Genomic DNA, 27,619 nt, shown 5'->3' on the forward strand with positions numbered 1-27,619 from the left:
TAAATGCTGTAATATCTCCTCTATTGAAATCAAATAACACTTGATACATCAATTTTTCATAAAAATGTCGTTTTTCCGAGATACTGATTTGTTAACGCATTGTTTTGAACACCCGATATATTGTCCGTTCAAGATTTTACCCGATGATTCTTCATAAAAAAGAATGAATATAATTATTAAAACTCATCGGATCATATTTTTCACTATATGCACTTACATATATTAAGATAAACATTTATTTCTTTTAAAACTTTTATTCTTAAAATCAAATAATTTTTTAAGATCAAAAATCAAACTTGTGACATCTTGACGGTACAATTGTAGGCTTAAAAAAAAGAAAAAATAAGCATGAAATCATGAAATACCCTCGTAAATATAGAAACAAACAGGATAAAGAAACTAATAATATTTCTACGGTTATAAATGAAATTGGACATGACAAAAATATCTACAACAAATGAAAATAAATTCGGAAATAATATTTCATTAAAATAATTTTCAGTAGAAATACAATTATAACACTTTGATCAATGAGAAATAATTTCCAACCAATACGTAGGATATCCATGTCACTTATCAGCGTCGTAAATACGATTATTATATATTAGATAGGAAACTCGTTATATGCTTAGAAAAAGAAAATCGATCCTTGCTCTTTATCTTACTTCTATGCTATCCTTTTCCATTTTATCCCTTCGGAGGTTCGCGAAAGACTGAACGCAAAATGGTCGAGCGTCCTCCCTGGTAAACTACGTTTGAAAAGTTGAAAGACGCATATAGGGGTTGATTGAATAAATAATCAACTTGAATAAAAAGTCGACGAAAAATAAATTGAGAAACAACTTGTCCGTAACTTCTTCTAATAACGAATTAATCCGTTACTTTGTTGCGACCAACGATTATGATCAGTCTATGGTAGTGGAGCAAGGGGGATTGGAATATTCATAAAAAAATGTGCTCTCATTGCTTCTGTTCACCACGTAAGACATCCCTCTGTCTCACAACCCTCATGTAAAACTTGTTATAACTCCATTCTCATTACCTGTCATTGAATAGTTTCCTCTTTTTCTTTTTTTCTTTTATTATTTTTCTATTTTAGTAAAGAGGGTGATCATAGTTATTGAGAAAAAAGTAAGTCTCTTAGGGTATAATCACCCTTCTTCGCTCTGACATTGTTAGAAGTTTCCAACCCCGACAACCCTTCGTTCGATCATCCTTCCGTTCTCTTGTTGCTAGCAGTTTTGCATAATATGAACGAAAGATATTTATTGTGCCTAAATTAATGAGGGTTAAAAATAATTTATTTTTCCCGGATAAAAGTATTCGTAAGTATTCTGTGGAATTAAATATCTCTATCTTTGTTTTTTATTATAGAGGCTTTCACGATTGGGTAATGACGTATATAATACTTCAGGACATATAAGACTTCTATGCAAAAAAAGAAACATTTTTTTTGACATCAGTTATACTCAAAATTTCTTTTTCTTTAATTTTAAATTATTATGCCTTATTGGCGCTCCACCTATCTTTTTTCTGATAATTTATTTTCACTTTCTACTCACACTAAATATATTTTGTTAACCAATCACTTTTTTTATATATCATATGCTATGTGTGTTTTGATTATAACTTTAAATATTTCAATTTTCTTTTCTTTTTTTTATATATCAATAATTTCTATTATCTCATTTATCGATATGATTTTATTTATATCTTTATCTTGGTAACAGTTGTTTTTACTTTTTATTTAACTTTTGTAACGAAATATTACATTTCATTTATCTTTTATTTATTAGTTTATTCAATTTTAATTATATGTAAAATATTATATTGTGGTTTGCATATTTTGATGTTCAAATAATTAATATTTATTAACTTTTCATAAATCTTGCAGTAAGTGGATGCAGCAGTGATCATTTTTTGAAACAGTTAGGCAGATGAGATCATCCAATAATTAATTCTCGATATTGATTATGCAAATTCAATTAATATTTCTATAATAGTTTTGAACAGATAGCTGGTAATAAGTGCACACAACTGCAGTATCTAAGTAATTATAGGCGATATTAACGTAATATCTGTAGTTAGCAGGAAGTTCTTTCAGTTTTTATGAAAGTAAAAAAAAAAGAACATTTTTGTCAATAAGAATTTTATTGACGTATGTATACATAATTTATTAAAAAGCAATAATACCAAAAAGAAAACAAATTGGACACTTATATCTTTTTAACTTTGACGAAATTGATTACCTATGTTTTGGGCATGAGTATAAATAATAATAATTTTTCTTTAAACAAACATATATGAGTGCCATGTTTTAATGTAATATACCTTTTTAAATTGTAGAATTACTTGTTCATTTATTGTAATTTTTCTAACAAATTTTTTTTATTATTATCACTTTTAATTTTTCAAATCTGCAAATTTTTCAACTCTTCAAGTCTGGAAATTAATAAAATCGGGAATAGTTGGCCATATATTTTAAAAAATGCGACAATTGATATATCTACCAAAGTTCTCTTACAATTGATATTAATTTTATTTATAAAGAAAAGAAATGAGAATTTTGAAAGATCTTCTTTAAATTATATTTATATAATCCATAACCCTAGTACAAGTCAATGATGCATAATCAAATAGTTTGTTTTTCTGCGAAAGAATATGGGTTAAGAAAAAGAAAAAGATTTGTTAGTACATACTCCATTTTACTTTTGTTCTTTTCAGTAAAATATCTGCTGAACCAATAAGTATCCCACCAAAGATATGGAAATCTGCAAATATAAAGAAATAAAGAATACTTACAATAAAGAAACAATTATATTGTTACAGCGAGGAACACAATTTCAAAATAGAAAAACTCAATCGATGTATACTTACGTCCGTGAAAATGAACAAAGATAAATTTGCCAGATGTTAAATATATTCGTATCATACAAACAAGAAAAAATTTCGAGTGCGTTTCCAATAAATTACACCACTCGTTATTGTAAATGTATTACCAAAATAGATACTCTAATGGAATGAAACAAATGTAATTAATCGGGCAATTAATATTCTAATCGTATAAGAAATTATCAATACTTATTTACTTCCTGTATAAAATATTCGTCGTTGAAACAGTAAATAAAAAGCATCTTTATTACGGAAGAGTGAACAACATCAATGTTAAAGTATCATTCGTTTTTTTACTGTAAAAGTAAAAAAAGGAATAGCATCGATTACATGTTACCATATAAATTCAGAACATACATGACATTTCTTTGTTTACTTGAAAGTTTGCTTTATATTAGTCTTTCATATTAGTCATTTGATAGTGTGGGAGAAAAAGTTGATAATAATTGTTGTGTATGGAGCATGTAAAGCGGTGCATAAAAACTCAATTAAAATAAAGTAACAAGTGATACATCAGTGAAGTTGAAGTAGAACAATGATACTCATTCGATTGACATTTCATAATTGCCATTTCATTAGTGAGCATCATATACATCAATAATATTAAACAATTCAGGCATCGTTGAGAGCGAAGTGTTTCTAGTTTTTTGGACAAATACGAACCAAACGATTGTTTTCGAAAGTAATATGAGATAAATGTAAATTTCTACTAATTTGTTAAAGAAACATTTAAAAAATTTGACTTGGAAAGTATTTGTTTTACTCTTTCATTTTAGAATTAAATTGTTTTCTATTTACTTCAGCGAGCAATCCTAAAAATTATCGCAAGTAACGAATTTTCGCCTATATTAATACTCCTTTATATTTCTCCGCCATTTTTTATCACTTTTGAAGAAAATATTATCAATTTAGTCCTTAAAATAGGTTTTATCACGCAAAGAAAAGTTTATTTTAATAAATTATGTAGATTAATGTATGTAGATTATAAACGACAATGAAAATTATGCATATTAGTATATATTGAATATTAACAACAATAAATGAAAGATAAACAATTTTTTTTTTGCTAAGAGTGATGTATATTCTTAAAACATATTATTCACTTGTATTTGTATCATTAATACGTACTAAACGCAAGTACAGATATGAATTGTGGTAGTTCAATAGTTGTTGCATAATGAGATAATTGAAGTTATCTTCCAATTCTTCCATCAATCTGAAATATTATATTTCATGTAAAATTAAAAAATGAAATATTACGTTTGAGTTCATTATTATTGTTTGAGCGGTGGTCGGTTTAGGTAACTTCATTGATTGGTATCGTTTAAGTTGCTATATAAGATTCATTTCCTATCGTTGGTAACGATTATATTAAGAAATGGATAATTTCTTTGTCTGCTCAATAAACATATGCAAATTCTTCCTCGCTGATCTTTTCTTGTATTCGACAATTGATGCTGAATACAAATACCTCGACTAGATAGCTTTCAAATTTTATGAAGGCATCTTTGCACTGTTGACCAAGTGACTTTGAATATATTAGATGTTTCTCGTATTGATAATCTTGAATACGATACAAGAAATTCAATAATGATTTCAAAATATTATTGTTGAATTCCGCAGGTTGTCTACTTCGAAAATTATTGGATTAAGTCTAAATGACTATTGATCAAATCGTTTAAATCAATGTTGGCAATTATTGGTCTTCGATATTTACCGATAGATAATCACTAATTTATTATTCCTTTAATTTCTAGTGAGTTAAATCTCAATCGAAAATAAAACAACATGCAATGATGTATACATTCTTTAGAACATTGGAAGCATGAAATTAAATTACTTATTAGAAATATTAGAGATGATTGGCGACTTTTGCATGCTCGTGCATGTGTGTATGAATATGTGTTTCTGTGTATGGATATATTTAATAATCTAATAATGAATAAATAAGTAAACGAATTAAAAGATATCGTCGAACTATAAAAGATATGGTCGCAAATCTATAAATTAAATCTAATATGAAATATAATGTCATATATAAAAAAGAACATATATATAGATTACCAATTTGAATTTCTCTGATAAGTCGACTTGTATAATACAATATGTCGACCAGCGTCATTGAGAAGGCAATTATTATAATAAATTATGGAGGTAATTTAATATAATTCACGAATGTCAATTTCTTGCTGTTTCAATGCTTCTCTGTTTTTTCTAACGATTGTTACTTTCGTAAGCGTTATCATTAGAGAAATATTCTCTGCGATGTTCGATATGACATTCACCAATAGTTTTGGAACCTAAAACAATTGTAGTATTGTTAGAGAACAATGAAGGGAAAGATATATGAAGAAAAAGAGAAATATCGGAACGTACTTTTTCAATGACCAAATTCCCATTCATTTTAAGAATCTTGAGCTCCAAATGAATGATTTCCGGAAGTTAGCAATTCCTAGTTCCTATAATAGAAACATCCAATTGATTAATTTGTTAGATTGGTTTTAGATTAATTATTTTATTATGTTTCTAAACACATTTGATTACAGTTAATATAATTATATTTATATAACATACTGATATATTAATATATTTATGTATTAATATAAATATAATTTTTTATTGCAATTTGTAAATATTAAATTGCTCTTTATTATATATATATATATATATATATATATATATATATATATATAATATATATGCATGCATGTATATATTACAATATACATTCGTATGACCTATATGTTCATATTTTTATAATTAATGATAATTAATGTAATAATTAATGCAATAAGTGTTTATACTGATTATTATTATACATTATTATAGTTATTATATGTATGCCGATTTTAATTTATAATTATTTCAACATGTATATATATATATATATATATATATATATATATATATATAAGTATATGTATGTATGTATGTGTGTATATGTACTATCATTATGTGTATTTAAATATACATGCATTTAATTAGAAATATATAATTAATGCTGTGTCTGCTATTAAATATTTGAATATTAGAATTATGTCAATATTCAAGATTAATTTTTTAATATTTAAATATTTAGGAACAATATTTAAATGGTACGAAAAGAAAATTATACATATTATAGTATTGTACTTTAATACGTGCATATTATACATATTTGTGTTCATACTAGTTTTGCATCATATTTATGCATTTTTTATTACATTATAACTCATGTAAAAATGATGAATTACTAATTTTTTATTTCCTTAATACGACGTATTTGAGAAAAATAAATCAAATAAAAGTTGTCTAATCAAAAACTTTATCATATAAAAGGAGTATAAGAGGACTATATACTCCTGCATTTTTTGTTGAATTTATTAAAAATTTTGTGGAATAAATTAATTTTCTTTAAATATGAATATACATTTTCTATATTGGAACGTTATTATTCTCTAAAAAAAAAAGTAAATCTTTTATGAACTACATTTTTCATTAAACAACAAAATTGACCGTGAAATGCCGTTAAATCTTTCCATGAAATAAAAATAATAAATAAAATAATTTTTCCCCAGTTGAAATCAGATAACACTTATTAGAACAACTTTTTTCAAAAATACTGCGTTTCTGAGATGAAGATTTATTGAAGCATCGCTTTGAAAAATCGATATATTGTTCACTAAAAATTTCGAAAATTTCGAAATTTGTTCACGAAAAATCGATATATTGTTCACTAAGAAAAGAGATTCGTTCTAAGATTAGAAAGAAAAAACAGAAAAAACAAAAAAGAGAAAAAAACAAACTGCGGTCTTTATCTTGCTTCTGCGTTATCTTCTCTCATTTTATCCCTTCAACAGTTCATAACAAACTGACGGCAAAATGATCGATCGTCCTCCTTGGTAAACTTTGTTTGAAAAGTTGGTATGTACGTGTAGAGGGTGATTGTATAATTAATCTCAAATTGAAAAAAAAGACTGAAAAACAACTCGTCGCTAACCCTTTCTAACAATGAGTTAAACAGTTACTTTGTTACGATCATCGATTTTGGTAGGTTGCCGATAGCGGCAGGAGGATGATTTGAGTATACATAAAAAATATGCTCTCATCGCTTCTGTTCACCTGGTAGTATAGTTCATCTGCCTGTTTCATGACCTCTATATAAAACATAGTTCCATTCCAATTATCTGCCGTTTTATTATTTATATTTCCGTTTTTCCTTTTTTTAAATGTTTTCCTATTTTAGAGAAAAGGTTGATCGTAGTTGTAGAGAAAAAAGTAACATCTCACCTTAGGTCTCACCTTATAATCAATTTTCTTCGCTCGAATATAGATGGAAGTTTATCACTTTATAAGCAATATAATAATGTTTCCATCCCCATTACCTTTTGCTCGATTATTATTTCGTTTCCTTGTTGCTTCTAGTTTTATTAAATATGATGAATTAAGGACATTAATTGTGCCTGAATTAATAGTGGTAGTTTATACCAAAATATTTTATTTTCAAGGACATAAGCATTCGTAAATAGTCGGTGGAATTTAATATCATTTCCATTTTCCTCATTATAGAAACTTTCACGTTAAAGACGCCCGTGAATTTTGGGCAAAAAGAAAACTTTTTTGTTTTTTCTTATTATCAGTTTTTCTTTATTCTAAATAGATTTCTTTCTTTATTTCTAAATAATTATTCTTTATTAGTTATAGTTACCTCACAAATCTTTTCTTTTTTTATAAAGTTTTAGTTTTGTTATTTTCTCACGCTAAGTATATTTTTTTTTACGTATTCCTTGCCTTTCACGAATTTTGATTCTATCGAAATTTTTCTTTTTTTTTTCTTCTTTTATCATCAATGGTTTTTATTTAATATATTTTTTATGCAGATATTAATTTGCTTATTTATTGACATGGAAATATTTATATTTTTTTTTGACTAACGCTTGTTTTCATTTTTTCTTCATTTTTATAATGAAATATTTTATTATGTTTATTGTTTCTGCTTATTAGTTCATTTAATTTTTTTTTTATTTAAAATATTATATGTTATCAGTATATTTTGTTATTGAAATAATCAAATTATATTACAACTTCAGAAATTTTATAGATAGTGAATGCAGCATTAATAATTTTTACAAACTTTTCGTCCAATAATTAATGCAATTGCAGCATCTAAATAAGTATAGACGACATTTTCATAATGTCAGTGAATGATCAGTAAGTTCGTTTGGTTTTCATGTAAGTAAAAAAAAAAAGAACGTTTTTGTCACTGATAATTTTGTTAGCAAATGTATATGTAATGTATTGAAAAACAATAATAACAAAAAGAAAAATTGGCCCAGATATAGTTTTAATCGAAGAAATTGATTATTTATGTTTGGACATCCCTGTCAATAAAAATAATAATAATTGTTGGTCATAAATATATATGTTCAATCAATGTTGTACATAGACATATATGGGCGCTGTAATCTTACATAACATACATTTCTCAATTACATAGCTACATACGTTTTTATTTCAGTATTTCTAGCAAATTTTTATTTTCCATTTTTATTATTTTTACATTATTAAGTGTACTTGTAGAAACCAATGAAGTCGCAAATAATTAGCAATACATTATAAAAAATTAAACAATAGTTGTCCCTAGTAATGTTCTTTTATATTTGCTACTAACTTTGTTGATGAAGAAAAATACTTCGAATTTTGATCGATCGTCTTAAAATTGTATTTATATTTTCTATAATGCTAGTAGAAATCAACGATGTATAGACAAATCATTTGTCTTCCTACAAAGGAAGATGACTTAAAAAAAAAAAACAATTTGTTACTACGTAATCCATTTCGCATTTGTACTTTTCACACAAATGTTCGCATTACCGATAAATATCCCATCGACGTTTTGACGATCTACGAATATTAAGAGAAAAATAAAGAAATAATAACAATTGTTACAGCATTATTTAAAACAAAAAAATATTATACGAAGTATACTTACGTCTGTGAAGATGGTCAAGGATAAGACGGCAAATTTGCCAGACGTTAGGCATTGCGGCTTTTTCGTTCGTGTCATACAAATAAGAAAAAATTTCGATTCAGTTGCCGGTAAGTTATACCACTCGTAATTGTAAATGGCGTTACCAAATTTGGTACTCTAATGGAATAGAATAAATGGAATTAATCGGATAATTAATATTCCATTCATACAAGAAATTATTAACGTCTTATTTACTTCCTGTATAAAACATTCGCCAATGAAACAGTAAATAAAAAGTGTCGTTATCACACAAGAGACGTACAAAACGAATAAAATCAAAGTTATACTATCTGCCGTCTCTTTAGTCTAAAAGTAAAGAAAAATTATAGCATCGATTAAATGTTACGATATAAATTAAGGATGTACATGTCTTTTTTTCGTATATAAAACGGAATCAATTTCTTTCTTACTTTTTCTCAATGCAGATAATTATGAAAGAAATCTATAAAAAATGGCAGAGTTATAGCGATAATACAGGATTTCTATTATAGGAAAAAAACTGATAACAATTAGCACATACGAAAGATATCCGTCGGTAAAGTAGAAATAGATGCAATAACAACTCATTCGATGAACATTTTACATTTTAGTTTCCCAAATAAGCATCTTATACATAATTACTATTTATATGATCCAGAATCATGATGTAATTGCTAACGAGTGAATGCTAAATATTGAATAAATCACTTTTAATCATAAATCTAAAATTTTGCCGAAAAACGTTTCGTAGAAATTAAAAGAAATTAATGAGAATCCAAATAAAGTTACTTTATTACTACGTCGATTTTGCGGATTTACGGAAAATACCAACGTATGTTTTGATCATTTTGCATTGAGGCTTTGGCTCGTTAAACTATTAACGACAAATTCGAGATGACAAAAATCCTATTGAACATCCTTGCTTATTTTTTTAATCAAGGAATGACATTAATCTTCATAATAATGCCATCGTTGTCTATGGAAATTGATCCACTCGTTTATCAGTTTGACACAGAAGTAGATGATTCTCGCATAACTATTGTCGAACGCGATCTCCAAAACGTTGGAATAGAGGCTTGCTGATTTTATAAACACGAACATTAATATCAATTAAATTTTCTTTTTACATTTGAAGGTTCCTTAGATGGTATCTGAAATCGATTATTGATTACTAGTATACACAGATAATCGTTATCTGTTTGTAAATGCAATGGGGAACTTTAGATGCGTATTTTTCTTAACAGTAACGTCGAAAATTTTATATCAAAATATCTGAATTTATTATCAAAAATATCTAATTATCAAAAATTTTTCGATCATTATCTGCATTAAATTTTAAACTTCTTATCGTTTTTTTTGTTCTTCTTTTTTAATGAAAACAACAGTGCAATTTTTTTTGAGAACTGATAATTGATAAATGTAAACGTTAGCCATTTCGAATCGGAAAGTACTCATTTAACACTTATATTTCGAGAAAAAATTTTCTTTTTACATCGTGGATTGTTATAGAAATTATTGTAGATAGTTTGTACAAATTTTCATATATAGTTATGGTCACATTTGGTTCTCCGCCATTTTTTATTACTTTTGAGGAAAAAATTATCAATTTAATTTTTAAAATATTTCCTATCGTAGATCAGATATATAAATGAGAATGTAAGGAAGTAGCAAAAAAATGTTTTTTGTGCATCGAAGTTATGTACATCCTTAAAAAGAGAAAAAAAAAGAGAAAGATATGTTCTATTGTATTTGTACCATAATTAAATAGTAACCAGAAATACAAATATGAATGGTGGTACCCAAAAGTTGTTGCAAAATCAGGTAATTAAAGTTATTTTCCAACCCTTCTGTCAATCTGAAATATTATATTTCATATAGAAATAAGAAATGAAATATTACGATTGCATTCATTATTATTATTGTCTTTTCATTATTGAAAAAGTTGATAGAAACGAAATTAATGCAGTATTATACAGAAAGAAATATTTCTTTTTTTATTTTTGATATATTCCGCAATATAAACAGGTTTGAAATTAATAAATACATGATCAAATAATAAATAATAAATAATGAATATACACTGAAGTGATAAATGAAATATAATGAATAAATAATTAAATAATAAATAAAGAGTAGTTCATAAAAAATAGTAAATAAAGCAGGAAAGACCTAAATGGTTGAATCAAAAACTACATGAGAGTCGGCATAATTTATTAATCAAATAACAAGCTATAGCTTTTCGAAAAAATCTATGTCTAATAATGTATTACAAAACACAATAATGTGTGTGTGTGTGTCTGTATGCATGTCTGTTCGTAAATAATTTACTGAAATCAATTAATAAACGTTTAAATTCAATTACTTATCATTGTTTATATATACAAATACACACACAAATAGACATCAATTATTTTCATATAATTATATGATATTTTACCTTATCAATCGATAATGTCGGAGTACAAGTTCCTTCATACCTTCATGATAATTTTTAGAATGATTTAATATTGTTTTCACTTTATAGGACAATATGGAGAACTGTGCAATTACTTGAATGGACAAATTGACGAACATGCAATCGAATCCTACGTAACCTAATACGACACAAGGTACGAATATTACTTGATAAGCACAAATCAAAGCGTAAGTCCTGGTGTCACTTAAATCGATGATTTGTAATGTTCTGTACGGCAATTGATAACCCATGGAACCGTTTTTCTTTGCTGAAAAGTAGAAAAAGAGAAAAAGAAACGAAATATTTTTTTTTAATAATTACGAAAAGATAAAGAAACAAAATCATATGATTAGATGATCAAAACAAATATTTCGAATATTTATATCGAATTAATGTCCGATACAATGTAAAATCATAAGTAATCGATTAATTTAAAGTTAGACAGACATGGATAGAAATTTTTTAAAAATTATTTTCTAATCAATTGCGTGTTTGCCATCTCTCCTGTAAATTTTCAAGTCCTGTTACATAATAATGTGCACACAGTGATGAAAAATATGATTCGAGGTGAAACTGAAAACTATTGACATTTCGAGAACTTTTATTTTTTATGAAATATTCCACAGATCTAGATAAATGACTTAATATTGAATTGATATTGTGAATTCAATAACACTTCCTAACAAAGTTGGTTTATCATTCTCTTTGGTTGATTTCGGTCCACGGATTCTGCCATTAGCATGTTGCGATATGACGCATTCATTGTTGAACAGTGCCAGCAGTTTTTTAAAAAATTAATTATACAGCAGTTCCAGTTGTTGACTATAATCATCAGCAGGAATTGGTTATGGTAACTCAAAATATATTATGCCGGTGCGTTACCATCGAACGCACGATAGTACCTTTTTCAAAGTCAGATCAGGCTTACATATGGGTAGCAACAGTGGGTTCGTAGAAAGTCATTGATTGGTGTCGTTTTAAGTTACTGTCGGTCATAGACGGTCACGATTATACTAGGAAATTGATCACCTCATTGTCTTGTCAATAACGATTTGCAAATTCTTCCTCGCTGATCTTCCTCCATATTCGACAATTGATGCAGGATACAAATATCTTGATTTTCCATGAAGACGTTTTTGCATTGTCATCCAAGAAAGCCCAAATGTATCAGCTGTTGTCGTATTATCACTCTTGAATACGACTGAAGTAGCCATTTTAAAACAACATTATCTAATTTCGCAGGTTGTCCTCTTTGAACATTTTCGTATGAAGTCAAAATGATCTCTGACCAAATTTTCTGAATTGATATTCGAACTAATTGATCTTTAAAATTAATCCGTAGATAATCACTAATTTGTTATTATTTTAATTTCTAGTCGTGTCGTTAAATCCCGATCGAAAATGAAAAAACATGCAATGACGTATGTATTTTTTTGAATGTTGGGAGGACAGAACTAGTTTATTTTTTAAAAACATTAAAGATGATGGGCGCTTATTGCATGCTCGTGCGTGTGTGTATGAGTATGTGTCTGTGTATGTATGTGTGGGTACATCTATTAATTCAGTAATAAATAAACGGATAAATTATTTAAAAAAAATTATCGTACTACACAAGGTGGCAAATCTCTGAAGGAATTAATATAAAATAATTAAAATATAATTTAAATAAAATTAAATAATAATTAAAATATAATAAAAAATAAATTAATACAAAATAAATAAAATATAAAATAATTAAAATATAAAAAAAAACAAAAATTATAAATTACCACTTTGAATTCCATATGTAAGTCGACTCGAGTAATATAATATTTCGACCATTGTCATTGAAGAGGCGATTATTATAATAAAATATGGAGGTAATTTAGTATAATTAAAAAATGTCAATTTCTCCTCTTTAGTTTCATATTTCTCAGTGAGTGAACAATCCTTGATTTCGGCAAATAATTTACCCAATGCTTCTCGATTTACTCTAGCGACTGTTATTTTGGTAAGTGTCATCGTTAGAAGCATATTCTCTGCCATGTTGGATACCACGTTCTCCATAGTTTTTGGAGTCAAAATCAATTGTAAGAGTGTTAGAGAACAATGAATAGAAAGATATATGAAGAAGAAGAGAAATAGCGGAACGTAGTTCTTCAATGGCCAAACTCCCATACATTTTAAAAGCCGCGAGCTCCAATTGAATGATCTCTGAACGTTAGCAATTCCTATTTCCTATAATAAAAAAATCGAGTTGGTTAATTTGCTATATTGGTGATGAATTAATTATTTTTATTTTGTGTTCAAATACATTTTATTACAGTTTATATAAATATTTTGTTGTTAATAGAATATAAATAATAATATATGGTTGTTATTAATATAACACAGATTACTATAGATATACACATATTTATGAATGCAGAGTTTAATTTACGATAATTTTAAAAAGATCGTATCTTACCTCACTTTTTGTAATAAAATTAAATCACTCAATGAAAAAAGATATATACGCATATATGTGTATACATTCTATTATTTAGTGTATTTAAATATACATATATTTTATTAGAAATATGTAAGTGATGTTCTCGCTGCTACTAAATACTTGAATATTGGAATTATTTTAATATTCGAGATTAATATTTTAATATTTAAATAATTAATAATTATGTTTTTATATGTTAAATTATAATGTTTAATTTTATATTAATTTAATAAATAATATGTTAATTTTTATATGTAAGTATTACGAAAAAAAAACGTATTAATAGTATTGATATATATAAATATATATCGTTTATAATCATATTTATGTATTCTTTATTATATTATAATGGGTACCAAAATAAAGCGGTAGTAAGTTTTTATTTCGTTAATACGACGTATTTGAAAAAAATAGTTCAGATGAAATTTGTTCGATAATAAAGTGGATGAATTATTACATTTTTTTCCTACTGATTAAAAGATTTTTTAGTCAATTCAGAAGTAATATAATTTTGCCTATATACGAGCCTACATTTTTTATAATTGAAACTTATTATGCGTTAAAAAAAAGATGATAACTCAAGTAAATTTTCAATATAAAATATATTTTTATCGAACAACAATGTTGATCCTGTAATGACGTTAAATATTTTCACTAAATAAAATGAATAAATGCTGTAATACTTTCCCTATTGTAATCAAATAACACTTGATACAACAATTTTTCATAAAAATGTCGCTTTTCCGAGATAAAGATTTGTTAACGCATTGTTTTAAACACCCGATATATTATCTGTTCGAAATTTCGCCCCACGATTCTTCACAGAATGAATTGAATACAATTATTAAACCTCATCGGTTCATATTTTTCACTATATTTTCCAACGTATATTAAGATAATCATTTATTTCTTTTAAAACTTCTATTCGTAAAGTCAAAATATTCTTTACGATCAAAAATCAAAGTTCAAAAGCAGACATGTTGACGATATAATTGTAGGCGTAAAAGAAAAGAAAAAACAAGCGAGTCGTCATGAAATACTCTTGGAAGTATAAGAATGAAAAGAATAAAGAAACTAATAAGATCTGTATATTTATAAATAAAATTGCATGACGACAAAAATATATATACAGGAGATAAAAATTAATTCGGAAATAATATTCCACTGAAATAATTTTGAATAGAAACACGATTGGAACACTTTGATCAATGGAAAATAATTTCCAATTAATATGTAGGATATCCACTTCACTTATCAGTATTGCAAATACGATTATTATATATTAGATAGGAAACTCGTTCTATGGTTAGAAAAAGAAAAGAGAAAAAAATCGAACCGTGCTCTTTATCTTACTTCTATGCTATCTTTTCCCATTTTATCCCTTCGAAGGTTCGCGAGAGACTGAAGGTAAAACGTTCGAGCGACCTCCCTAGTAAACTCTGTTTGAAAAGTTGCAATACGCGTATAAGGGTTGCTTGAATAATTAATTTCAAGTCGACGAAAAAAAAAAATTGAGAAACAACTCGTTCGTAACTCCTTCTAATAACGAGTTAAACCCGTACTTTACGATCTACGGTTATGGTCGGTCTACGGCACTGTTGGGAGGGGGATTCGACTATACATAAAAAATGTGCTCTCATCACTTCTGTTCACTTCGTAGTATATCCCTCTGTTTCACAACCTCCGTGTAAAACTTATTATAATTCCATTTCAATTACTTGTCATTGAAATTTTTCCTTTTTCTCTTTCTTCTTTTTCTTTCTTTTTTATTTTAGGAAAGAGGGTGATCATAGTTATAGAAAAAAAAATTAACATCTGACTCTAGGGTATAATTACCCTTCTTCTGCAGGGCATTGCTGGAAGTTTACAACGTCCACAACTTTTCGTTCGATTGTCTTTCCGAGTTCCTTCTTGTTCCAAACAATTTTGCATTTTATGAACGGAAGACATTGTGCCTGAATTAGTGGTGTGGGTTAAAAAAAATTTACTTTTCACGGAAATAAGTATTCGTAAGTATTCCGTGGAATTGAATATCTGTACTTTTGTCCTTTATTATAGAGGGTTCCATGATTCGGTAGTGAAGAGTATAGTACTTATGAACATATAAGAATTTTATGCAAAAATGAAACTTTTTTTTGATATCAGTTGTCTTTGATCTAAGATTTCCTTTTCTTTATTTTCAAATTATTATGCTTTATTGACACACCTGTCTTCTTTCTGATAATTTATTTTCATTATCTATTCATACTAAATATATTTTTCTAACTTATCACTTTTTTACGTATCTTATGTTAGCTTCAAATTTTCCAACTTTTTTTTCTATTCTTTGTATATCGGTAAGTGTTTTTATTAATTCTACTTTTTACGCAGACTTTAATTAATATTTGTTTTCATTATTTTCTTTCATTTTTGTAACGAAATGTTACACTTTTTTTATGATTTGTATTTATTAGTTTATTGAATTTTAATTATATATAAAATATTATATAGTGGTTTATATATTTCGATGTTCAAATAATTAAAAGCTATTAATTATTTATTAATTTTGCAGTAAGTGGATGCAGCAGTGATCATTTTTTGAAACAGTTAGGCAAACGAGATCATCCAATAATTAATTCTCAATATTGATTATGCAAATTCAATTAATATTTTTATAATAGTTTTGAACAGATAGCTGACAATAAATGCAGGCAACTACAGTATCTAAGTAATTATAGGCAATATTTATATAATATCTGTAGTTAGTAGAAAATTCTTTCACTTTCATGAAAGTAAAAAAAAAAAAATAACATTTTTGTCAATAAAAATTTTCTTAACGCATATATACGTAATTTATTAAAAAGCGATAATACCAAAAAGAAAACAAATTGGACTCTTATGTCTTTTTAACTTTGACAAAATTGATTACCTATGTTTTGGGCATGAGTATAAATAATAATAATACTTTTTTTTTGAACAGACATATATGAGTGCCATACTTTTTCAAATTATAGACCTATTGGTCTATTTATTGTAATTTCTCTAACAAATTTTTTTTAATATTATCATTTTTAATTTTTCAAATATGCGTCTGGAAATTAATAAAATCGGGTATAGTTGGCCATATCTTTTAAAAAATGCGACAATTGATATATCTACCAAAGTTCTCTTACAATTGATATTAATTTTGTTTATAAAGAAAAGAAATGAGAATTTTGAAAGATCTTCTTTAAATTATATTTATATAATCCATGACCCTAGTATAAGTGAATGATGCATAATCAAACAGTTTGTTGTTCTGCGAAAGAATATGGGTTAAGAAAAAGAAAAAAATTTGTTAGTACATACTCCATTTTACTTTTGTTCTTTTCAGTAAAATATCTGCCGAACCAATAAGTATCCTACCAAAGATATGAAAATCTGCAAATATAAAGAAATAAAGAATACTTACAATAAAGAACCGATTGTATTGTTACAACGAGGAACGCAATTTAAAAATAGAAAAAATCAATCGATGTATACTTACGTCCGTGAAAATGAACAAAGATAAATTTGCCAGATGGTAAATATATTCATATCGTACAAACAAGAAAAAATTTCGAGTCCGTTTCCTATTACACCATTCGTTATTGTAAATGGTATTACCAAAATAGATACTCTAATGGAATGAAACAAATGTAATTAATCGGGCAATGAATATTCCAATCGTATAAGAAATTATTAATATCTTACTTGCTTCCTCTATAAAATATCCGTCGTTGCAACAGTAAATAAAAAGTCTCTTTATTACGGAAGAGATGGACACAGTGAACAACATCAATGTTAAAGTATCATTCGTTTTTTTACTGTAAAAGTAAGAAAAAAGAATAGCATTGATTACATGTTATCATATAAATTCAGAACATACGTGACATTTCTTTGTTTACAACATGAAGTTAATTTGTTTCGTACATCTTTTGAATACAGATAGTTATGAAGATTATCCATAAAAAATGGCGGAGTTATAGTAATAATATAAATGTCCCTTAAAATGCTCTCTAATCGAACAGTATCATTTCCGTAGGATTCAATTCTCCTTTTCAATCGTTTTCGATTTTGTCGCAATTCCGCAAGATTAGTATATCCATGCTTTCATATCCGCAGGATCGACAAATATCTCATCGAAGATTTGAGAATCTGCAAATATTAAGATATGAGTAATACTTATAATAAAAGTTTTTGATATTAGTCGTTTGATAATATCAGAAAAAAAGTTGATAATAATTGCCGTGTACAGAGAATATAAAGCGGAGTATGAAAATTTGTTTAGAATAAAGTTGATGTAGATACAATGAACCTCAATTGATTAACATTTCACTATTATAATTTCACTAATGATCGTCGTATACATTAATAATGTTAGACGATCCAAGTTCGTGGCGCCATTAGCAGTGAAGTACTTCCATCTTTTCGAATCAATACGAACTAAACGATTTCTTTTGTAAATAGTAAAAAATAAAAGTAAATTTCCAATAAATGTAAAATTCCAAAAGATAATAGAAAACTGCCAATTTGTCAAGAATAAATTCGGCTCGGGACGTACTTGTTTTATTCTTTCATTTTAGAAATAAATTTTTTTCTATTTACTTCAGTGGACGATCCTAAAAGTTATCACAAGTAACGAATTTTCGTCTTCATTAATGCCCATTTCTATTTTTCCGCCATTTTTTATTACTTTTGAAGAAAATATTATCAATTTAATCCTTAAAATAAGTTTTATCATGCAAAGAAAAGTTTATTTTTATAAATTATGTAAATTACTGAAAAATCAACGAAAGTTGCAAAAATATGTTTTTTTTTGCTATGGATTTATATATATTCTTAAAAAGGAAAAAAAAGAAAAATCGAATCCTACGTATCTTAATACTATACAAGGTGTAAATATTATTTGATAAGCGAAAAGCAAGATGTAAAACTTTATTAGACATTAGTTTTTTATATAAATAAATTTTAGTATTCTGTAGGGCAACTTATAATCCACAGAAATGTTATACCTTACTGAAAAGTAAAAAACGAAGAAAAGAAACAAAGTATTTTTTTTAATAGGAAGAATTACGAAAGGATAAAAAATCAAAATCATTTGATTAGTTGATTAAAATAAATATTCCAAATATTCATATCGTATTAATGGCTCATACAATATTACTCGTGTAATATTACAGAGTGCTCACAAGTAATCGAATTAGACACACTTGGATACAATATTTTCTTATTTAACAAATCATATTTATCATCTTTTCTCTTAATCTTAAAATCCTCTTTCATAAAAAGTAGAATCCTGTGATGAAGGTTATGACTCGAGTTGAAACTGAACACTACTGACATTTCGAGACATTTTATTTTTTATGATATATTGTATAGATCTAATCAAATGGTTTCATCCAATGCTATAATATCGAATGAACACTGTGAAATCGAAAAAACGTCCTTGCAAAGTTGGTTTTTTATTTTCTTCAGTTCGTTTCGATCCATGGACTTTTCTATTAGCATATTATCGGTATGATGCGTTTATTGTTAACCAGTGACATCAGTTTTCTCAACAATTCGTTATGTAACCATCCCAATTGTGGATAATAATCATTCATGCCAATTCGTTATGGCAACTCAAATTGAATTTCATTGCTGCGTTTTCATCAAACTCATGATGACATCTTTCTCAATGTCAGACCTGGTTTAAATGTTTGTATAGCTGATTATGTCTGAAGAAAGTCATTGATTGGTATCCTTTCAAGTTTCTGTATAGGTCTTATTTTTCATTAACGGTAACGATTATGCTAAGGAATGGATAATATCATCATTAAATGGATAATAACGATGTTCATATTTTTCTTTGCTGATCTTCGTTTGTATTCAACATTTCATGCGGAATACAAATACCTCGACTAGATAACATTCCGATTTCATAAAGTTATCTTTGCACTGTTAAACAAGTGATCCAATTTGTTAGATCCCAACTGTTTTTTGCACTATCTATCTTGGATCTGACTCAAGTAATACTATAATGTTGTCAAAACCTCATTATCGCATCCAAAAGTTCGTCTACTTTGAACAATATTGGATCAAGTTAAAATGATGACTGATCAAATTGTCTGAACTAATGTTAGCATTTATTGATCTTCGAAACTTATGTGTAGATAATCATTAACTTGTTGATGCTTTAATTTCTAGTAATTGAGTTAAATCCCGATCGAAAGTGAAACAATATACAATTGTATATGTATTTTTTTGAACGTTGTAAACACGAAATTAATTTACTTATTAGATATATTAAAAATGATTGGCCACTATTGCATGTTCGTATGTGTTTGTATGAGTATGTTTCTCTGGGGGTTGATATATTATGTGTGTACATATATATATATATTCATAATTAATATAATAACATATATGTGTATACACATATTATTATTATAGGTATTTACAGGTATTAAATATATTCCTATTTTAATTTATGAGAATTTCACCATGATCATATCTTACCTGAGTTTTTTTATTATAATTGAATCATTTAATAAAAAATATGTATATGAATATAAATGTATACATTGTATTATTTAATTTATTCAAATATAGATGTATTCAATTAGAAATATATAATTGATGCTTTTATTGTGTTTAAATATTGAAATATCAGAATTATTTTAATATTTAAAATTAATTTTTTAATATTTCAGTATTTAATAATAATATCTAAATACGATGAAAAGAAAATGATACATATTAATGGTATTCATAAGTTTATCTACATACTATCTTATCATGATATTTATGCATTCTTTATTAGATTATAATGGGTGTCAAAATAAACCGTTACTAATTTTTTATTTGGTTAATACGACCAAATTGAGAGAAATAGTTCAGTTCAAAATTGTACAATAATAAAAAGAATGTATGATATTAATTGTTTTCTATTTATTAATAGATCTTGAAGTTTATTTAAACTTAATTTAATTTATAAAAAAGAAGAAAAAGACTAATAACATATACAAGATGACAAAAATATATATAAAAACTAAAAATTAATTAAACATGATTAAAATATATATAAGAACTAAAAAATAATTAAAATTCCTCAAAAATAATTTCTAATTGAAATAAAATGGAACGCTTTCATCGATGAAAAATTATGAAGATGTGGGTTACCCACTTATCAGCGTTGTATATACCGTATATTAGACACAAGACTGATTCTATGTTTAGAAAAAAAGAAAAAGAAAACAAACCAAACCCTACTCTTTATCTTACTTCTATGCTTTCCTTCTCCATTTCATTCCTTCGAAGATTCGTGACAGACTGTCGGCAAAAGGGTTGTACCTCCCCTAGTAAACTTCGGTTGAAAAGTTGGTGTACGAGTGTAGGGATACGTTGAATAGTTAATCTGAAGTCGTCGAAAAAAATATTGAGAAACGATTCGTTCCCTTCTAACGACGAGTTAAATAGTTAATTTATTACGATCATCGAATGTGGTAGGTAATGGAAGGTGATGAATTGGAGTATGTATAAAAATATGTACTTTCATTGCTTATGTTTATCTCGTTGGACATTTCAATTCACAACTATCATGTAAAACTTGCTATAACTATATTCTAATTACCTATCATTGACATTTTTCCTTTTTTTGATTTTTCTATTTCTTTTTTCCTATATTAGGAAAGAGGGCGATCGTAGTTGTAGAAAGAAAAGTAACATTTCCCCTGAAGGTATAATCGCCATTCTTCGTTCGAATATAGCGGGAAGTTTATCAGTTTATTAGTAAAATTAAAATGTTCCCACTTACCATCAATTTTTGAGTAATTACAAACTGTTTATAAGTTTTACCGATAAGATATGCGAAAGCTATGTGAACGAAACAGTCAAATAATTAATTCTGAATATAATCTAATCAAACACAATTAATATTTCCGTAATAAGTTGAAACAAAAAGCTGGTAAAAAATGCATACAATTGTAGTATCTACATAAATATAGAGGATATATATAATATCTGTGATTGATCAGAAAGCTGGTTTGGTTTTCATGTAAGTAAAAGAAAAACGAACGTTTTTGTCAATACCGATCTTGCTGTTGCGTGTATACGAAACTTATTAAAAAGCAAAAATAACAACAAAATTGGCCTCATATGCCTCTAACTTTGAATAAATTGATTACTTACGTTTGGTCTTCCACATAAATTATAATAATTTTTCGTCGAACAAACATATATGGGCGCCATGATCTTGCAGGACATTGTTTTTAGAATTACATAGCTACATACCTATTAATTTCTATTTTTCTAATCAATTTCTTTTTATTATTCTATCACATGTACATCTGGAAACCTATAGAATCGAAAATAGTTCTTCATATCTTTTAAAGAATGAGAACTTTGGTATATCAGATAAACTTCTCTTATATTCGATATTAATTTTGTTTATGCAGAAAATAATTATGAGTTTTGATAGATCTTCTTAAACTTATATTTATATAATCTATAACACTAGTACAAGTCAACGATGTATAGACAAACCGTTTATCTTCCTATGAAGGAAGATGACTCAAGAAACAAATAGAAGAATTTGTTACTACGTAATCCATTTAACTTTTGTTGTATTCACACAAATGTTCGCAGTACCGACAAATATCCCATCGAAGTTTTGAGAATCTGTAAATATTGGAAAAGAAATAAGTATAATAATGAAATAACAATTGTACTGTTCCAACAAGGGACATAGTTGTAAAATAGAAAAAATCACTGGATGTATACTTACGTCTGTGAAGATGGTCAAGGACAAGATGGTAAATTTGCCAGACGTTAGACATTGCGGTTTTTGCGTTCGTATCATACAAATAAGGAAAAATTTTGCTTCCGTTGGCGATAGGTTATACCATTCGTAATTGTAAATAGCTTTATCAAAATTCATACTCTAATGAAATAAAACGAATGAGATTAAATAGATGATTGATATTTCAATTGTACAAAAAATTATAGAGGTTTTATTTACTTCCTGAATAAAACATTCACCGATGAAACAGTAAATAAAAAGTGTGCTTATCACAGAAAAGAAATAAGCAATAAATAAGATGAATTGTACAGTATCTTCCATTACATTACTCTAAAAATAAAAAAAAAAGAATTGCATCGATTAGATGTTATCATATATACTTAGCAGAAGATACATGAAATTTTGTTGAATAAAAAACAAAATCAATGCTTTCCTACATTTTTTGAATGCAGATAAATGTGAAGAATATCCATAAAAAATGGCTGAATTATAATAATAACATAACTATCTTGTAAAATGCTCTCGAATCAGACAATATCATTTCTATAACATCTAATTCTCCTTTTCAATTGTTTTTTATTTTATTGCAATTCCGAAAAGTTGATATGTTCTTGCTATACATATGTACAATTTGCTAGTACGAGAGAAATGATTGATAACAATTGTTGTATACAAAGAATCTAAAATGAAGTATAAAAATTCATCTACAATAAAGGAAGAAGGAATCCTTCGATAAAGTAGAAGTAGATTCAACGACAACATCATTAATGTTTATACGAATTAATATCATAACTTAATTAAGAACAAGCAAATACTGAAGATTGATTAAAACACTTTTGATCATAAATGTAAAGCTATACCGAAAAACGCTTTGAAGAAATTAAAGGAAACTAAAAAGGATTCAAGTAAAGATGCTTTGTTACTGTGTCGATTTTGTGGATTTACGAAAAATACGTAAGAAAGTTTTAATCACCTTGCGTCGGGATTTTAATTCATTAAATTATCAACAGCGTATTCAAGACGATATTGAACATCCCTATTTGCCTTTTTAATCAAGAAATCAATCTTCTAAATAATCTAATTGTGAGTTATGAAAATTCATCTTGTCGTTCATCAATTTGCTACGCAAGATGATTTTCGTACAAATTCATCTTGTCGTTCATCAATTTGCTACGCAAGATGATTTTCGTACAACTATGATCGAATTTTCGTTTATATTAATGCTCATGCATGTTTCTCCGCCATTTTTTATTACTTTTGAAGAAAAAATTATCGATTCAATCCTTAAAGTAAGTCTTATCATGCAAAGAAAAGTTTATTTCAATAAATTACGTAGATTAATCAAAAATAAATGAAATGACCAGAAAGTAGAAAAAATGTTTTTTTTTGCTACGGTGTTATTTATATTCTTAAAAAAAAAAGATAAAAAAACTATATTATTTGCTTGTATTTGTACCGTCAGAACATAGAAACCGGCAATGCAGATATGTACGGTGGAACCCATCAGTTGCTGCATAATCGGGTAATTAAAGTTACTTTCCAGTTCTTCCGTCAATCTGAAATATTGTATTTTATGTACTAATAATAAATGAAATATTAAGATTAAGTTCATTGTTATTGTTTTCTTTTCCATTATTGGAAAAAAATCAGAAATGATTTATTATACAGAAAGAATGTCGAATGTTATACAAAAAGAAATATTACTTCTTTTTATTTTTCATATATTTTACAATATGAAGAGGATTACATTGAAATTGGTAAATATATAATCAAATAAAAAATAAAAAATAATGAATAAATATCAAAGTAAGACATAAAATATAATTAAATAAATAAATAGAAAGAAAACGGAAAATAATAAATAAGTATATAATGTATAAATAATGGAAAAACAAAATGGTTAGCAATGTAAATAGCAAAACGTAAAAGCAATGATTTATTAATCAAATAACAAACTATGGCTTTCCGAAGAAATCATTTTCTAATTATGTTTTACTAAATTAAATAATTTACATACATATAAATACAATAAATACAACATATATTTATAGAGAAACTAAAATAATTAATTAATAAATTTCTGAATAAAATAATAAATGAGGTTAATGATGAATTGAGAAACAAGAATGATCCCACGAACATAACTGTCGAAAGTGGATTAAGTCGAAACGGATTAAGACAGAGTATCTGTAAGTGTTGTGTTACCTTTTTCTGAAGAATTTTCCTTTCCTGGTAGGATGATGCTGTAATTTGCCCTTTTGCTCCAGTTTATTGACTGTTAGATCGAATGGATGCTCAAGGATGAGTGCGTGCTAGGAATGGAAGGTGCTTGGGATCATCATCGCATCCGGATAACAATAATTAATGGTTATAATTATCAAGCATTTACTCCTACTTCTATGTTAACTCACAAACAAAAGAATATAATAAGATTAAGATAAAACTTAACAGAGTTCGGATGGTAAAACAGGGATTATAGCAGGGTTCGGAATTTAAAGACAAAGAACTAACGCAAGTTAATTGACAGACTAAAAATGCACAAGGGAATTGAATAATCAAAAGTTCGAGGATAGAAGAACATAAGAAGAGGCTGATTGACGGTCTGGTTTATATATTTCATGCGAGTCTATTAGCCTTGAACGCAGTAAAATCTATTATCTTATTATCTTTCGCACATATATCAGTCGATTTCGGGTGTAGTACAGTCTAATGCTCTGTGCAACGTGCTACATGCATACTTGTTGCCTTAAAGTGCGGTATATTGACGCTCAGCGAATTACCCAACACGCGTGTCCGCTTACCTTGAGCGTAACATAACATAATGCCTCACATGTAGTTATGCTGACCTTAGTACGTTAAATTCATTGATAATTTTTAAAAGAATTTGAACACACACAAGTACATGGGGACGTGACAATATATATATATATATATATATATATATATATATGAACTATTTTTACATAATTATATATTTTACCTTATCAATCGATAATGTCGTAGTATAAGTTCCTTCATACCCTCATGATAATTTTTAGATCTAGTTAATATCCTTTTCACCTTATAGGACAATATGCCGAACTGTGTAATTACTTGAATGGACAAATTGACGAACATGCAATCGAATCCTACGTAACCTAATACGATAGAAGGTATGAACATTAGTTGATAAGCACAAAACAAAGCGTAAATCCTGTAGTCCTTCAATTCCATGATTTCTAATGTTCTATACGGCAACTTATAACCCATGGAATTGTTTTGCTTTGCTGAAAAATAGAAAAGGAGAAAAAGAAGCAAAATATTTTTTTCAGAAAAAAATTTACGAAAAGATGCAAGAATTAAAATATTCGATTAGTCGATTAAAACAGTTTTCCAAAATATTTATATCTAGTTAATAGTCGATACAATAGAAAATCATATTACTCGTGTTATGTTACGAGGTACACATGCGTAATCGATTAATTTAAATTTAGACATACTCATGGATACAATCTTTTCTGTATTATTTTAGGATCAATTGCTTATTTGCCATCTCTTGCGTAAATTTTCACATCACCTTTCATAAAATGGTGCACGCTGTGATGAAAAATATGATTCGAGATGAAACTGAAAACTACTGACATTTCGAAACATTACATATTTTAAGAAATATTCCACAGATCTAAATAAATGGTAATCCACTGACGTAATATCGAATGAATACCGTGAATTCTGTAAAACTTCCTAGTAAAATCAGTTTATTATTTTTTCGGGCTGTTTATGGTGCACGGACTCCGTCATTAGTATGACGCGTTTATTGTTGACTTGTGACATCAGTTATTTCAACAATTCCTTATGTAACTGCTCCAATTAACCTTAACGGCAATCAGTTATGGTAACTCAAATTGAATTATATCGATGCGATACCATCAAACCCACGGTAGAATCTTTTTCAATGTTAGACTTGGATTAGATGTGGGTACAGCTGAATAGTTTCGGAGATAGTCACTGATTCGTATCGTTTCAAATTGCTGGATAGGACCCATTTCTCATCGACAGTAAAGATTATCCAAAGATACAGATAAATTCGTTGCCTAGATAAGAACAATGTGGAAATTCTTCCTCAAAGATCTTCGTTCGTATTCATTTGATGCGGAATACAAATGCCTCGACTAGATAACCTTCCGATTTCATGAAAGTATCTTTACACTGTCGAACAAGTGACACCAAAAATGTCAGATGTTTTTTGCATTATCAATCTTGTATCCGACTCAAGGAATATTATTATGTTTTCAAAACATCATTATAGCATTCCGCAGATCGTCTACTTTACATAATCTACTTTGATACATTATCGGATCAAGTCTAAATGATGATTGGTCAAATTGTCTGAACTAACGTTAGCATTTATTGATCTTCGAAAGTTATGTGTAGATAATTGACTAACTTGTTGGTGCTTTAATTTCCAGTCGTTGTATTAAATTCCGATCGAAAATAGAACAACATGCAATGACATATGCATTCTTTTATACGTTTGGAGCACGAAATTAATTTACATATTAAAAATATTAAAAATGATTGGCGATTATAGCATGCTTATACGTGTTTGTATGAATATGTGTCTGCGTGTGCGGGTATATAATAATTCAATAGTAAATAAACAAATAAATGAATCAAAAAAGTCGAAATACACAATATTCCAAATCTAAGAAGGAATCAATACAAAATATATAAAATGTAATGTCATATATAAAGAAAAAATAGAAATTATAAATTACCAATATGAATTCCATTGCTAATTCCATTCATATAATACAATGATTCGGCCAGTAACATTGAAGAGGCAATTATTACAATAAAATATAGAGGTAATTTAGTATAATTCAACAATGTTAATTTTTCCTGTTTAGTTTCATACTTCTCAGTGAGTGAAAATTCTTTGATTTCCATAGATAATTTACTCAACGCTTCTCTGTTCACTCTAGTGATTGCTACTTTCGTAAGTGTCATCGTTAGTTCAATATTCTCTGCTAAGTTTGATATGATGTCGTCCAT

General features: G+C 27.2%; 2 protein-coding genes across 2 annotated transcripts; both read right to left on the reverse strand.

Annotated features, from left to right (window-relative positions):
- Window positions 1-8,337: 8,337 nt before the first annotated feature.
- Window positions 8,338-18,220, reverse strand: LOC127072308 (odorant receptor 4-like). Its single transcript, XM_051012621.1, has 11 exons — window positions 18,060-18,220; window positions 17,737-17,961; window positions 17,518-17,630; window positions 17,312-17,443; window positions 15,160-17,205; window positions 13,106-13,553; window positions 11,319-11,604; window positions 10,637-10,736; window positions 9,098-9,208; window positions 8,864-9,019; window positions 8,338-8,775 (listed from the first exon to the last, which is right to left on the reverse strand). Exons 5-11 carry the CDS (start codon window positions 15,178-15,180, stop codon window positions 8,725-8,727), a joined length of 1,173 nt encoding a protein of 390 aa, XP_050868578.1. The 5' UTR covers window positions 15,181-17,205; window positions 17,312-17,443; window positions 17,518-17,630; window positions 17,737-17,961; window positions 18,060-18,220; the 3' UTR covers window positions 8,338-8,724.
- A 4,045-nt stretch (window positions 18,221-22,265) lies between these two features.
- Window positions 22,266-27,619, reverse strand: LOC127072284 (odorant receptor 9a-like). The gene is made up of 6 exons (XM_051012584.1): window positions 27,343-27,619; window positions 25,566-25,851; window positions 24,042-24,141; window positions 22,805-22,915; window positions 22,571-22,726; window positions 22,266-22,464 (listed from the first exon to the last, which is right to left on the reverse strand). The coding sequence occupies exons 1-6, from the start codon at window positions 27,617-27,619 to the stop codon at window positions 22,414-22,416; spliced, it is 981 nt and encodes a 326-aa protein (XP_050868541.1). The 3' UTR covers window positions 22,266-22,413.

This window comes from Vespula vulgaris, chromosome 25, assembly GCF_905475345.1.
Source record: "Vespula vulgaris chromosome 25, iyVesVulg1.1, whole genome shotgun sequence".
Taxonomy (NCBI): domain Eukaryota; kingdom Metazoa; phylum Arthropoda; class Insecta; order Hymenoptera; family Vespidae; genus Vespula; species Vespula vulgaris.

What these genes read in the sequence shown, in the direction of transcription:
- LOC127072308 (XM_051012621.1), bottom strand. Translation starts at nt 15,180, where the DNA reads ATGGGAAAAGATAGCATAGAA. An exon ending in CGACATTATCGATTGATAAG is followed by an intron (nt 10,737 to 11,318) that starts GTAAAATATCAT and finishes ATAATATTTCAG; the next exon opens with ATTGACAGAAGGGTTGGAAA. An exon ending in CTGGTTACTATTTAATTATG is followed by an intron (nt 9,209 to 10,636) that starts GTACAAATACAA and finishes CTTTACTTTTAG; the next exon opens with ACTAAAGAGACGGCAGATAG.
- LOC127072284 (XM_051012584.1), bottom strand. Translation starts at nt 27,619, where the DNA reads ATGGACGACATCATATCAAACTTAGCAGAGAATATTGAACTAACGATG. An exon ending in GTGAATGTTTTATTCAGGAA is followed by an intron (nt 22,727 to 22,804) that starts GTAAATAAAACC and finishes TTATTTCATTAG; the next exon opens with AGTATGAATTTTGATAAAGC. An exon ending in CCTTGACCATCTTCACAGAC is followed by an intron (nt 22,465 to 22,570) that starts GTAAGTATACAT and finishes CAATATTTACAG; the next exon opens with ATTCTCAAAACTTCGATGGG.